The 13,250-nt window shown below is 40.6% G+C and overlaps 1 protein-coding gene across 2 annotated transcripts in view; it reads left to right on the plus strand.

Annotated features, from left to right (window-relative positions):
• Positions 1-13,250, plus strand: part of NEB (nebulin) — a gene marked incomplete at both ends in the record, with an annotated part of 222,697 nt that overhangs the window by 135,892 nt on the left and 73,555 nt on the right. For both annotated transcript variants that reach the window (XM_080719851.1, XM_080719850.1), the window contains 17 exons: positions 2,255-2,359; positions 2,463-2,774; positions 3,870-3,974; positions 4,728-4,826; positions 5,915-6,016; positions 6,147-6,254; positions 6,734-7,045; positions 8,140-8,244; positions 8,335-8,439; positions 8,791-8,895; positions 9,649-9,756; positions 9,865-9,978; positions 10,387-10,584; positions 10,971-11,075; positions 11,748-11,852; positions 11,950-12,054; positions 12,339-12,446. In XM_080719851.1, the coding sequence (XP_080575977.1) occupies positions 2,255-2,359; positions 2,463-2,774; positions 3,870-3,974; positions 4,728-4,826; positions 5,915-6,016; positions 6,147-6,254; positions 6,734-7,045; positions 8,140-8,244; positions 8,335-8,439; positions 8,791-8,895; positions 9,649-9,756; positions 9,865-9,978; positions 10,387-10,584; positions 10,971-11,075; positions 11,748-11,852; positions 11,950-12,054; positions 12,339-12,446 (2,301 nt within the window). The remainder of the gene's footprint in view (positions 1-2,254; positions 2,360-2,462; positions 2,775-3,869; positions 3,975-4,727; positions 4,827-5,914; positions 6,017-6,146; positions 6,255-6,733; positions 7,046-8,139; positions 8,245-8,334; positions 8,440-8,790; positions 8,896-9,648; positions 9,757-9,864; positions 9,979-10,386; positions 10,585-10,970; positions 11,076-11,747; positions 11,853-11,949; positions 12,055-12,338; positions 12,447-13,250) is intronic.

Here is a 13,250-nt window from a genome sequence, read left to right on the forward strand (position 1 = left end):
AAACAGAAGAAAAAACCGTGGATTCTTGTCCTAAGCTAAGAATAAATATGCATAGCTTGGACCGTTGCTGAAGATTTAAAGAAGTTTATTAGAAAGATAGAAATACAGAAAATAGAAATACAGCCTCATGTCAAAATGGGATGAGGGGATGACTCGAATGAGTACACCAAAAAGCTTACACGTGGACCGGACTTTTTATACCCATGACCTCCATCTTGTTTGCGTGACTCTGACGTATGAATGTCCCTGTAAGGTACCTCCCCTTAACCCTGTAAGGTACCTCCCCTAGCAAGGTGTGGTGAGGTGTCTCCTTTCATGAAGGGCAAGGTCAAACCCTGCCCCATCCTCCCAAGATCATCTTGTAGATGTCTTTAGAAAGAGGAAGCCCTTGCTCTCCTCTATTGACTTGTTAATTACTTTGAGCTAGGTTGATTTACACTGGAATAGCTGCCTGTTTTAGGCAGAAACCAAGTCCTTTCTTTACCCATGTCTGCCGTCATTTTGACACAACTATTTTGAAATATACCAATTATTTTCTTTTGAAATATATTAATAATCAGAGCTTTCCCAAATCTTCCTAGGCCATTCCAATACTGGTACAATGATTTTATAGGAAAATTCTTTCAGAACTTTAAGAAATAAACAAACCACTATAGAGCCTAATAAAAGAAGGAAAACCATCACAGTTACCAAAATTTATCAATGAGAGTTCCACAGATAAAAAACCATAGACCAAAATAATGGGAGAAAATCATAAATAAGATATCAATAAATCAAATTCTGCAGTATATTCAAATGACAGGATTGAAGTGACTGGCGCTGACACAGGAATACCAGGAAAGCTCTACATTGAGAAATCTAATAATACAAAAAGAAAAACCATGTGTTCCTTTTATTAGATTTAAAAAAGGTATGCAACAGAATCCAATACCCATTCTTATTTTTAATAAAACATCTATTAAAAATAGAATAAATAAGATTTTCATGACATGACTAAAAGATAAATCCCAACTCAAAGGCCAACTCATGCTTGTTAAGTAAGCTTCTTTTTTCTTGGAGGGGGAGCAGTAGTAAGGATTGAACCGAGGGCCTTGCACATGCTAGGCAAGCCCTCTATTGCTGAAAATAAGCTTTTTGTTCAAGTCAGGATTAAAACCAGAACCCCCCCTACTGTCATCTATTTAATATACAACTGTATGATTAAGCTTTTCACTGATATTAATATAAGAGTAAGAATAAGAAATAAATATAAGGAGAATTGTATAACAACATATATAGATAAAAATGAAAACTAAAGTAAAAAATTAACATAATGACACACATTCATTAAATATCCTTTAGTATAATACAATTAAATTTAGAGGGTAATTTTTTATAGAAAACAAGTCAGTTTTTAAAATAGGCCCACCCAAAATTCACACAAAAACTTAAATAAAAGTTCATATGAAACTTGACCATGCTTTCAAGTATAACATTTATCCAAGTACTCACTTCTCAGATATGAAAGAGCTATGAAAGTGTCAATAACTGAAATTCTCTTTCAGTGCTGTAGAAGCCCCCATATCAGTTGGTATGATTTCTAAATTATGCATTTACTTTTCTATTATCTCCAAGTATGCCATTATCAATATAGAACATATCCATTAAAATACTAATATATAGAATACATTTTTAAATATCTTTAGATCAATTACTACTTTAGTTAACTTCTTTTTAAAGACAAAACAAATAGCTATGACATCCAATTGTACTTCAGCAAAAGACCTAACATTCCCAAGCAATTGTGCACTATCAGTCATATAAGAAAAGCTAAGAAGCTTAATTAGGGGGAAAAACTCACAAATGTAAAAAGGCCAAAAATGGTCAAGGTTGTGAAATTGAATTTAATTACAGAAATTCAATAATAGCCCTTTAACCTTTTACCTTATCCCAGAGCCATCAATATACTAACACAAGAGAGAAAAGCAAGCAAAATGCTTTCAGATGATGCATGAAATCATAGCCTTAAAAACTAAATCGAGGTTAGGATTTAAGGAAGAAGAAAGAAGTCTTTAGGCCCAGATATTTGGACTCTAAATACCACTTTATATTCTAGTACAATGGTGCATAGAATGATTTTTTTTAACCTATTCTTTAGCTGGTCTTTAGCCTTGGGCTTTAAAACTATACCTCTGTGCTAGTAATTCTACTTGAGCCCTTGGAGTTATTGGCAAATTTCAATCTGAAATGATACCTTATCTTTCTTCCTCTTCAGAAAATTTACCGCGAGGGCTGGGATGAGATAAAGATGAGCTGTGATGTGCGGCTGGACGCCATCCCTATCCAGGCCGCCAAGGCCTCCAGGGAGATTGCCAGTGATGTGAGTGTGGCTTTTATTTTTACTGTCCCAATGTTTTTCCAAATGCCCCAGGTGTGACAGGAGGGCATGCTGTGATCCATCTGCCCTGTTTTTCCATCTCCAGTATAAATACAAGCTTGACCACGAGAAGCAGAAGGGACACTACGTAGGCACCCTCACAGCCAGGGATGACAACAAGATCCGATGGGCCCTCATCGCTGACAAGCTTCAGAATGAGAGAGAGTACCGGTCACATTGGGCCAAGTGGAAGAACAAGTTCCAAAGCCCTGTGGACATGCTTTCCATCTTGCATTCTAAAAAATGCCAGACTCTGGTCAGCGATGTTGATTATCGCAATTACCTGCACCAGTGGACGTGCATGCCTGACCAGAATGATGTGATCCAGGCCAAGAAGGCTTACGAACTGCAGAGCGATGTGAGTGGGTGCCCTGCGGCGCGAGCTCTTCTACCATTTTGCCATGACTCCTGGAAAGTGTGACATTAAATCCTTTGCCAGCATTTCATACATTTATACAGCCAAGAATCTGCTCTTAGTTAGACTTTATAGTCTTATAGTCTATAGTCTTATAGGCCTTATAGTCTTATAGTCTATAGTCTTATAGGCCTTATAGTCTTATAGTCTATAGTCTTAAAATTTTTTATTGGGCCGGGCGTGGTGGTGCACGCTTGTAATCCCCGCGCTTGGGAGGCAGAGACAGGAGGATCACGCAGGTTCGAAGCCAGCCGCGCTGGCGTAAGAGACCCTGTTTCAAAAATATAAAATAGGTCTGGGAGTGTAGCCCAGAGGTAGAAGGGCTTCCAGGAACCCCAGTACCACCAAAAAATAAATAAATAAAAATTTTTTATTGGTACATTGTAGTCACACATCTTAATGGGATAAAGGACTTATATAGACATATGTGCACACATCATAGTCTTATAGTCCATAGTCTTATACGCCTTATAGTGTGGTGTCAAAGTCACCAAAGCCAGAAAGGATCTAGACTTTGTATCAAGAAATAAATGGTAGTGTGAACAAATATAGGTCTTAATGAAATCAGGTTAAAGAAAATAACTGTGAAAAAGTGTTATTTGTAAAGAATTTAGGTAGAAATAAAGGTTTGTATCAAGGAAAATATTGATAGCACACAGACAGGATCTAGGTACAGACATGCTTCCTTAATTGATGGTGTTGTTGAGAAATTTTGAACTGAGTTGCCGAGGCTTTATAGTCTGGACATTTTTGTATACAAATCTAGGGTTTCCTATTTCTTTTGAAAATTCAGAAGATGTAACTCTAGATGTATATTACCCCTTTGGCAGCAGTAACCTGGAACTGAAGTTGTCTCACATTCCTCAGTTTGTCACACTACCTAGTTTCATTAATTTTCTTTTATTACCTGTCTGGCTGCTTGAGGATGTCATTCTTGGCTTCTTTCACGTTTAAACGTAGTCTCCATCAGAGCAGTGGATAGGCTAGACAAAACCTAGCGGTTGGGTTGTTGAATTCATTCTGGCCCTGTTTTCACAGGCTGTTTACAAGGCTGACTTGGAGTGGCTACGGGGAATTGGTTGGATGCCAAATGATTCTGTTTCTGTCAATCACGCCAAACATGCTGCGGATATCTTCAGTGAGGTATTCCAGGATTCTAACATTCAGTCCATTTCCCAAGAAAAAGAACAAAAATGCATAGGTCAAAATACCGTCATATCACATCGGCAATATTAAACATTTTCAGCTACTGTAATTCAACGCAGACATACATTTTCCCAAAATGATCCTGTAGTATTCTTGTCACATTATGGGACCATATTCCTCATATCCAGCACACTCAGTGATGCTTGGAATTATATAAAAGAACAATTTTTTGTCAGGAATAACAGTGTGCTGGGAGAAGTTTGTACAGCTGTAAATATGAATTGTTATGATATGCATAATGACTTTGGGAAGTAAACAAACTTGCTACTTTAGAAATTTGTGGGAAGCCGGATGTAGTGGCACATACTTGTAATCCCAGTACTTGGGTGGCTGAGACAGGAGGATCGCAGGTTCACAGCCAGCTTCAGCTACTGAGTGAGGCCCTCTGCAACTTAATGAGGCCCTGTTTCAAAATAAATAATGAAAAATAGGGCTGGGAGTGTAGCTCAGAGGTAGAATGCCCCTGGGTTCATTCCCCAATAGTACAAAAAAAAAAATTAAAAGTCTGTAAGAGGTATAAGAAACCAACTCATAAGTTTATAAAATAAAATGCTAAAAAGAAAACTAAATGTCCAAGAAGATGCCACTCAGATATGGCAGTCCACCCATTTAGTAGAGGACACTTAAGTTTAGTGTATCTCAGTTCACCAAGTCCAAAGACTATGACAAAGATTATTTTTTTCTCCCTAGAAAAAATACCGAACAAAAATAGAAACTCTCAACTTTACTCCCGTGGATGACAGAGTTGATTATGTGACAGCAAAACAAAGTGGCGAGATCCTTGATGACGTAAGTAGATGGCTCTTCCAAAATTACACAAACCGTGCAGATGTCATCTCCAAAGCTCTTCCACCTCTTTGCACTCAGTGTGCAGTTATTGTCTGACATATAGATCTTAATTATCAAAATGATTGATGCTAAGGCCGGGTGTGGTGGTGCACACCTGTAATCCCAGTACTTGGGAGGCTGAGACAGGAAGATCACAGATTCAAGGCCAGCCTCAGCAACTTCATGAGACCCTACTGTTTCAAAATAAAAAATAAGACCAAAGCTAGAATGAAAGGATAGGAGAGCAGAGGAATAAGGCTGAGGTTGATCAATGAAGGAGCTACATCTGAATTTGTGTAAAAATATAAATATAGCATGGTTAACCTGTACACTCGTTGTTATTGTTAGGAGGGGGAAAGGGAAAGTGGGGAGAGAGGGGACCAAGCACAGTCTGAATGTATGCCATTTTCAATATGTTCCACATAAAAATTTTAAAAAATTAAAAATAAGGCCGGGCATGGTGGCACATGCTTGTAATCCCAGCATTTGGGAGGCAGGGACTAAAGGATCACAGTTCTGGGACAGCCTTGGTTCGGGCAAAAATAAAGAGACTAAAAGGCCAGGTGTGGTGGTGCACACTTGTAACCCCAGCATTTGGGAGCCTGAGACTGGAGTATCACGGTTCACGGACAGCCTCAGCTACTTAGTGAGGCCTTCTGCAACTTAATGAGACTTTGTCTCAAAATAAAGAATAAAAAATAGTGCAGGGGGTATAGCTCATAGCTCAGAGGTCAAATCCCCCTGGGTCCCATCCCCAGACCCACAAAATATGAAAATTAAAAATAAAAATAAATAAAGAGACTAAAAATAGGGCTGGGATGTAGCTCGGAGGTACAATGCCCCTGGGTTCCATGCCTGGTACCGCAAAAAAAAAAAAAATTAAAATTAAATAAAAATAGGTGGGGGTGTAGTTTGGAGGTAGAATGCCCCAGAGTGGTTCTATCCCCAGAACCAAACAAAATAAAACAATTAAATCATTGATGCCAGCTATTGTTTGGGCAACACGGTGTTAACATCAAGTAACTTGCCCCCTTGTCACTTACTTGTAGATTAAATACCGGAAAGATTGGAATGCCATCAAATCAAAGTACACCCTCACAGAAACCCCCCTGCTGCACACTGCCCAGGAGGCTGCCCGGATATTAGACCAGGTATGGATTTTAGCCAGATGCCTGGTTCAGGTGGGGATGGAGAATCCTAATGGAATCGTAAGAGATTATGTACATGGCCTGTCTCTCCCTTCTGACTTCTTGTTTACCCCTGTTGGGCTCTGTCTTTTAGTACCTCTACAAGGAAGGCTGGGAGAAACAAAAAGCCACGGGTTACATTCTGCCTCCGGATGCTGTGCCCTTTGTTCATGCCCATCACTCCAACGATGTGCAGAGTGAGGTAATTTATCCCGAGAGAAGGGTGCTCTGCAGTCCAGAAGGGATTCCAGGCATGCCCAAGGCATAGCTGGCACCTGTGGGATCTTCCCTGTCAGCCTGGCAAGGCTGGCTGGGCTTGCTGAGGGCTGCACTACCTGTCCCTTTTGGTCTTTTCCTGTGGGTTTGGGGCTTTCTTCTTCTTGGCTTCTTCAAAAGCTATTGTTTCAACTTACTTTGTCTTACATTCTCTGCCCTCTCTAACATCTCTAGACCTCCAGATAAAAGTAGCACCACAATTAGAAATCAAGCGTACAATTTTTTTCTATTTTTAAATAGCTATTTCTTTGTGTTTATTTATGTCAATGATTTTGGTTATCTGATCTTGAGACAGGAGTGTCACATAAAAAGCTGGGAGGCTGAAATTGCTGGTGCTTCTTAGCAGATAGCTTTCCCTTGGGTGATTATCAGCACTGATGGAATCCATATTCTTCTCCCTACCAGCTGAAATACAAAGCTGAACACATAAAGCAAAAAGGTCACTACGTTGGTGTTCCGACGATGAGAGATGATCCTAAGCTGGTTTGGTTTGAGCATGCAGGCCAGATTCAGAATGACAGACTCTACAAACAGGACTATCACAAAACAAAAGCCAAAATCAATATACCTGCTGATATGGTGTCAGTCTTGGCTGCCAAGCAGGGGCAGACCCTCGTCAGCGATATTGATTACCGTAATTACCTGCATCAATGGACGTGTCATCCTGACCAAAATGATGTCATTCAGGCCAGGAAGGCCTACGACCTACAGAGTGATGTAAGTGATTTTCATTTCTTCATTATCTAGAAATGCGCAATGCCTCCTGGGCATGATAAGAAGCATTCTAGGACCTTTGAAACATGGGACCGTTAATATTCAGTTTACTCTCAGAAGAGGATTGAGGGTGGATAGGAAGTAGAGAAAGATCAGAGCAGTGATTGATTGATAGCTCTGCCTACTGATTGCATTTCTTTTTTTAAATTTTTTTATTGGTGTATTGTAGTCATACATCTTAATGTGATACAAGATGGTGGAGACATACATGCATACATCACCCAATTAGCCCTTACCCACTTCCCACGCCAAGGTCAGTTGTCTTAAAAATATGCTTTTGTGCCATTTCTTCCATCAGCAACTCCTCACTCACATCCACATGGAGAATTTTCAGCCAACTTAAAGTAATTGGTTTGTGTGAGAATGGAAATCAGGTTGGGGTTTTGTTGATATTAGGTGATAGTATAGACAAAGACTTAGGAATATCTCATTTCTGTTTTGGTGAGCATCCCATTCCTTGAGGCATAGAAGAAGAGTTTTTGAGCTGGATGACTGTTACTTTCATCTGTGGCCAGAATAACTGTTGTGGAACTTTAATCAAATCAACAGCTCCCCCTCATATGGCATGGGGAAATCCAAGGGCTGGGGGTAGGGTGGGGGCGGGTGGAGACAAAGACAGGCTTAGCCGGACTGAAGGAGATGCCTCCTCTTTCTCAACAGATTTACTTGTGTCATTTCCTTTATTTACTTACTTCTACGTAAGTGAATGAACCAAGTCCAGCTAAAACTGCAACCTCCTTGGTAAAGTTTTTTTTTTTTTATGGCTGAAAAGTAATGCCCCCCTCTTAACTCTGAGAGCACTTGAGTGGTCTTACTCTCACAGCACTTGACCTTACACTTATCCCTTGAGGCACTAAGCACATTGCCTCATGCACACTCATGGACTCAAGAAATACTGCTCAGGTGAATTCATGATTGAATGAGTGAACAAGAGCCACTAGAAAAAAAATCCTTAAGAAGCTCCTAAAAATCTTGTTTGGAATCTTCTATCTGGAGTCATCTATTCTTCCATCATCTCTCTTTCTTCCCACTCTCAGAATGTCTACAAAGCTGACCTGGAGTGGCTCCGAGGTATTGGCTGGATCCCCTTGGACTCTGTGGAACATGTGAGGGTAACCAAGAACCAGGAAATGGTGAATCAGGTGTGCAGACCTGTTCCCTTTTTAACCTAATGCCCATTCTCCTTACCTGCCACGTAGATAGATGTCTTGACTGTCTCTATTTCTTTGCAGATAAAATATAAGAAAGATGCTCTTGACAACTATCCCAACTTTACAAGTGTGGAGGATCCTCCAGAGATTGTTTTGGCCAAGATTAACTCAATCAATCAGAGTGATGTAAGTTTGCTTTGTATATGCAGAAATACATACCCGAAGACTAATTGTGTGTCACTGAATGGATTTACTTAACTCTAAAAAAATTGCTTGTAAGAAATTGGGAGTGGAAAAATTATAAGATAACCTTTGGGAGTATATCTTAAAAGTCACTACTACTAGGTGGTATACTGTACCCACTTTTAGAGATCTATATTCTCATCTAAAATATTCTATTAGTGAAATTGACTGAAATTCAACTAGTTCATTTTAATCTGCAAGTGTAGACTGATTATTATTTTGCTTGGGAGAACCTATAACAATTTAAATATTCATTTATAGTAATCAAAGGGTTTTATTTTGCTTTCTCTCTAGGTAAAATATAAAGAAACATTTAATAAAGCCAAGGGCAAGTATATATTTTCTCCAGATACGCCATACATCTCCCACTCCAAAGACATGGGGAAACTCTACAGTACCGTGAGTCCGGCTTTATGTAATCACAACTCAGTTCATAACTTTAAGCTCTTGTTCATATTCTTGGCTGATTTTGTGAACAGCTGAACTTACAGGGTGACCTGTTGTTTTCACTGCATTTCCTCTCATTTATTAGAAGTAGTATGGTATTCCTATCATTATTAAGTAGCATATTATTCAAAGTAGCATGTATTGAGCTGGTAATTTCCAGTCTCCTGTGATGTTCCAAATTCTGTAGGGGGCACTGAAGTGCTCAGTAAGATAGGCCCTTCCAGAGCTCATACAAGTAAGAGGAACAGGCATAATTAAATAGATAATAATGTAACAAGTACCATAAGAGCTCGAGGAGCACACAGACCAGAGCAACTACCAAATTATAAAGAGGAGAAAAGCCTGTCTTTTTGTAGCAGTTGCACAAACATCTCAAGCCAATAGGCAGAAGACTTGCCCTCCAAAATTTAGTGAAAGGCAATGTACGTGGGTGTGATGCTCTCACTCTGTGGGTGTTTTTCGTCACTTTTATTAGAGCTTTAAATACAATTAACTCCATTATAAAATACCAGGGAGTCTGTAGATTTAATTTGTAACTAAACCAAACGACTCCCTTGTTCTAGGTAGGAACACTTAATGGCTACAGATAAAGGTTTAAGCTTTGCCTTGAACACAAATGTTTTGCCGTTACCTCTCCAATTGTTTTAGTGTTACCTGAAAGGAGCTGAATGCAAAATTTTACTGATACACGTTTCTTTGTTCTAGATACTATATAAGGGGGCATGGGAGGGAACAAAGGCCTATGGCTACACGCTGGACGAGCGCTATATTCCCATTGTTGGAGCCAAGCATGCTGACTTCGTGAACAGTGAGGTCAGCGCGACCTTTGCCTTTACTAGATTGGGCGGCGGGGGGCGGGTCTTTGTTGGGAGCAAGAAAACCCCAGTGATTCTCACATCTATGTTGAACCCACTTTCACAGCTGAAATACAAAGAGACATATGAGAAACAGAAGGGTCACTACCTGGCTGGCAAAGTGATCGGCGAGTTCCCTGGTGTGGTCCACTGTCTGGATTTCCAGCAGATGAGGAGCGCGGTAAGCCAGTGCCTCTGCAGCACAGATGCGTGCAGCTTCATTGGCTCTCGTGTCTGCCCGTGTGCAGCATGCCCTGTGGCTCAGAATTAGCAGGGGAATCGAGTGTTGTGGAAAACATCATTCTGAAGGTTTCCCCACTCCCACCTGTGGGCCCTCAATGGCCGTGGGCTTTCTCCCTTTCCATCCCCCTGCACTGGGAAAATGAAAAAGCAACAAGGTCACTGTCGACCTTGCATTGAAGGAAGATGGAAACCTTCAAAAGAAGATGATGAAATACCTTTTCTTAAACATTAGTCTATTCTAGAGGTACTGATTCATATTGGAAGTCAGACTTTAAAGAGCTTGATCTGAATTGTTTTAGGTTTTAATTCTTTTCTAATTTTTGGCCTTGTGATTGCTATTCTTTAGTTGAACTACAGAAGAGATTATGAGGACACAAAAGCAAATGTTCATATCCCCAATGATATGATGAATCACGTCTTGGCTAAAAGGTGCCAGTACATCCTCAGTGACCTGGAGTATCGACACTACTTTCACCAGTGGACATCTCTTCCAGAAGAACCCAATGTTATTCATGCCCGAAATGCCCAGGAGATCTTGAGTGATGTATGATGTCTTATTTGCTGCTTGACTTAGTTGCAGGCTTCACCAGCCCCGCCTTAGCCCTGCATATTCTAGTTGTCTCTGAATTCATAGGCCCAACAAATTTAAACACAAAGTTGCACAAATAACCACTTTTAGTACAAGATGACACTTTAAGCTCTAGGACACCTACATTAAACATTTAATCTGTTTGACACTAGACTAATACTTAAGTATGTCTGTCCTCCTAGACTTCTTCAGACCAGGGAATTAAGGATCTTTCAACTGACAAGAGGCTTGCCCTGTGTCCACTAAGCACAACCAAGGACCAATAGGAAATTGTCAGAGTGCTCAATTGTCAATTCAGGATAAAGATAAATGCACACTTCATGGTTCTCTCTTTCTTGCAGAATGTGTACAAAGATGATTTGAATTGGCTGAAAGGCATCGGTTGCTATGTTTGGGATACGCCCCAGATCCTTCATGCCAAAAGATCATATGACCTCCAAAGTCAGGTAAGTCAATTTCCCTAGAAGGTCGGCTCTCCAAAAGTCATCAGAACCCACAGTGGTGTCTGTGATCTGGTGAAGAAGTTTCTGTAGAGTGCATGATCTAAGGGCCCACCCTCTCTGGTCCAATTAATATTCTCCTGGTGGCCTGCTGCAGCACCAGGCCTTTGCAGTGTGAATCTCTCCTGGGCTTAAAGGCCAGGCACATTTATAACAGGAAGTTATCTGGGAGGTGTTACATACTGAGCTACTCTCAAGCATCTATACCTTGGCCAGGTTAACTTGCAGCAAGTGGGATATAAAAGCTTACTTTGACCACACACAGATATGTTTTGAAGGAAAAATTTTTAAAAATTGGGTGACATTTCTCAGCACTTAGGTGGGCTCTGATAGGGCAGGTCTTATCAATTGTTGAAACTGTGGGGCTGCTGTCAGGGTGGAGAATGGTCATGCAAAAGGCCAACAAATGAAGAAAAGTCCTTGCAAAGATCTAGCCTACACGCTTGGTCAGGGAAGCCATTTGTTTCTGGCCACCATACCAATATGCAAGGCCTGTTTCTTAGGATTCAAGCAGATATCCCGAAATAAGTAAAGGCACATCTAAGTTATCACAAGCAGCTGAAGGTGATGATAGATCTGTATTTTGCGACTACTGGTGACTTTTACTTTTCTTCACAGCTACAATACACAGCAGCAGGTAAAGAAAATCTAAAAAACTACAACATGGTCACAGATACACCAGTTTACGTGACAGCTCTTCAAAGTGGCATTAATGCCAGCGAGGTACAACTTCTTTGCCCTTCTCTTCCAGAAACAAGCCATTTTTTGTCTTTATGTATTTTCCAGCAGTGGAAGTAAATAAGCTATTCTTTGTCTATAGGTGAAATACAAAGAAAATTACCATCAGATCAAGGACAAATATACCACAGTCCTAAAAACCGTGGATTACGACAGAACCAAGAACTTGAAGAGTCTTTATAGCAGTGTGAGTTGAGTTTCTTCTTATAGATGCGCTAATTTTTTTCCTTTAAAGACAGTCAAGGTGAATGGGGATAAGCATCTTATCGCCAAAAGTGTTTCCAGAACATTCAAACCCCCTACTTTATCTTATAAAATTCTTATATGTATACTTAAATAAATTTCAAATTGAAGAGAAGTGCTGGGGGTTGGCAAGGAGTTTCTGAGATGAACAGTAGAAGGAAAGACCAGCGACTCTACAGTTAACTAGAAAACTCTGTCCCATATTCACATGGCTTTTGGCCCCTGCAGAACCTGTACAAGGAAGCCTGGGACAAAGTGAAGGCCACCAGCTACATCCTGCCCACCAGCACCCTGTCTTTAACGCATGCCAAGAACCAGAAGCACCTGGCCAGCCACGTAAGTCGAGCGCAGACCCCAGAGCCTCTCCTCTGCTGCCCTTCCCACTCCCCACTCCAAGAACTTTTTTGGGCTGGTTCAAATATTGCCCAGCAGTATCCCTGGCTCCTCCATGGGGGTATCCAGCAAATAATTCCAGATGTTTGGTCCTCATAGAGTCTGTGCACGTTGCCTGCTCACAGGGCCCTGCAGTCCAAGGAGAATCACAAGTGCCAGCAAAGACACAAGATAATTGTTAAAGTTGCATGTTTCTGAGACATGGATGAATAGTCTCTATTTTAGCCACAAGTGAGGAGAGGAAGAATACATAATACACCGTACAAAATAGGCTCTTTTTAAGTAATTTTTGGGACAAAAGTAAACAAGTAAATATGATAGCTGGTTAGTACATCATCCCCAAATAAACAGACAAGGCCAGACGTGCAAAGTTTTCATGTGGAAACAGGTGTTTTGTAGACAGGACTTACAAAGCCTATTAGATATCCGATCATGTAAAGGTAATGGATCAGAATAGCTGGGATTGAAATTTTCTGCCTAATTACCTAATTAGGCAGTAATTAGAGACTGGTTTTCGCCTTGGTGAATAAGATCCTGTTTTCATAAAAAAGAATCCTTCAGCCGGGCGTGGTGGCGCATACTTGTAATCCCGACGCTTGAGAGACTGAGACAGGAGGATCGCACAGGTTTGAAGCCAGCCTCAGCTACTTAGTGAGGCTCTCAGCAACTTGACGAGACTCAGTTTCCAATAAAATATAAAATAGGTCTGGGAGTATAGTCCGGAGGTAGAAAAGCCCCAGGGTTCTA

Source organism: Muscardinus avellanarius (assembly GCF_963383645.1).
Source record: "Muscardinus avellanarius genome assembly, chromosome: 2".
NCBI classification, from domain to species: Eukaryota; Metazoa; Chordata; class Mammalia; order Rodentia; family Gliridae; genus Muscardinus; species Muscardinus avellanarius.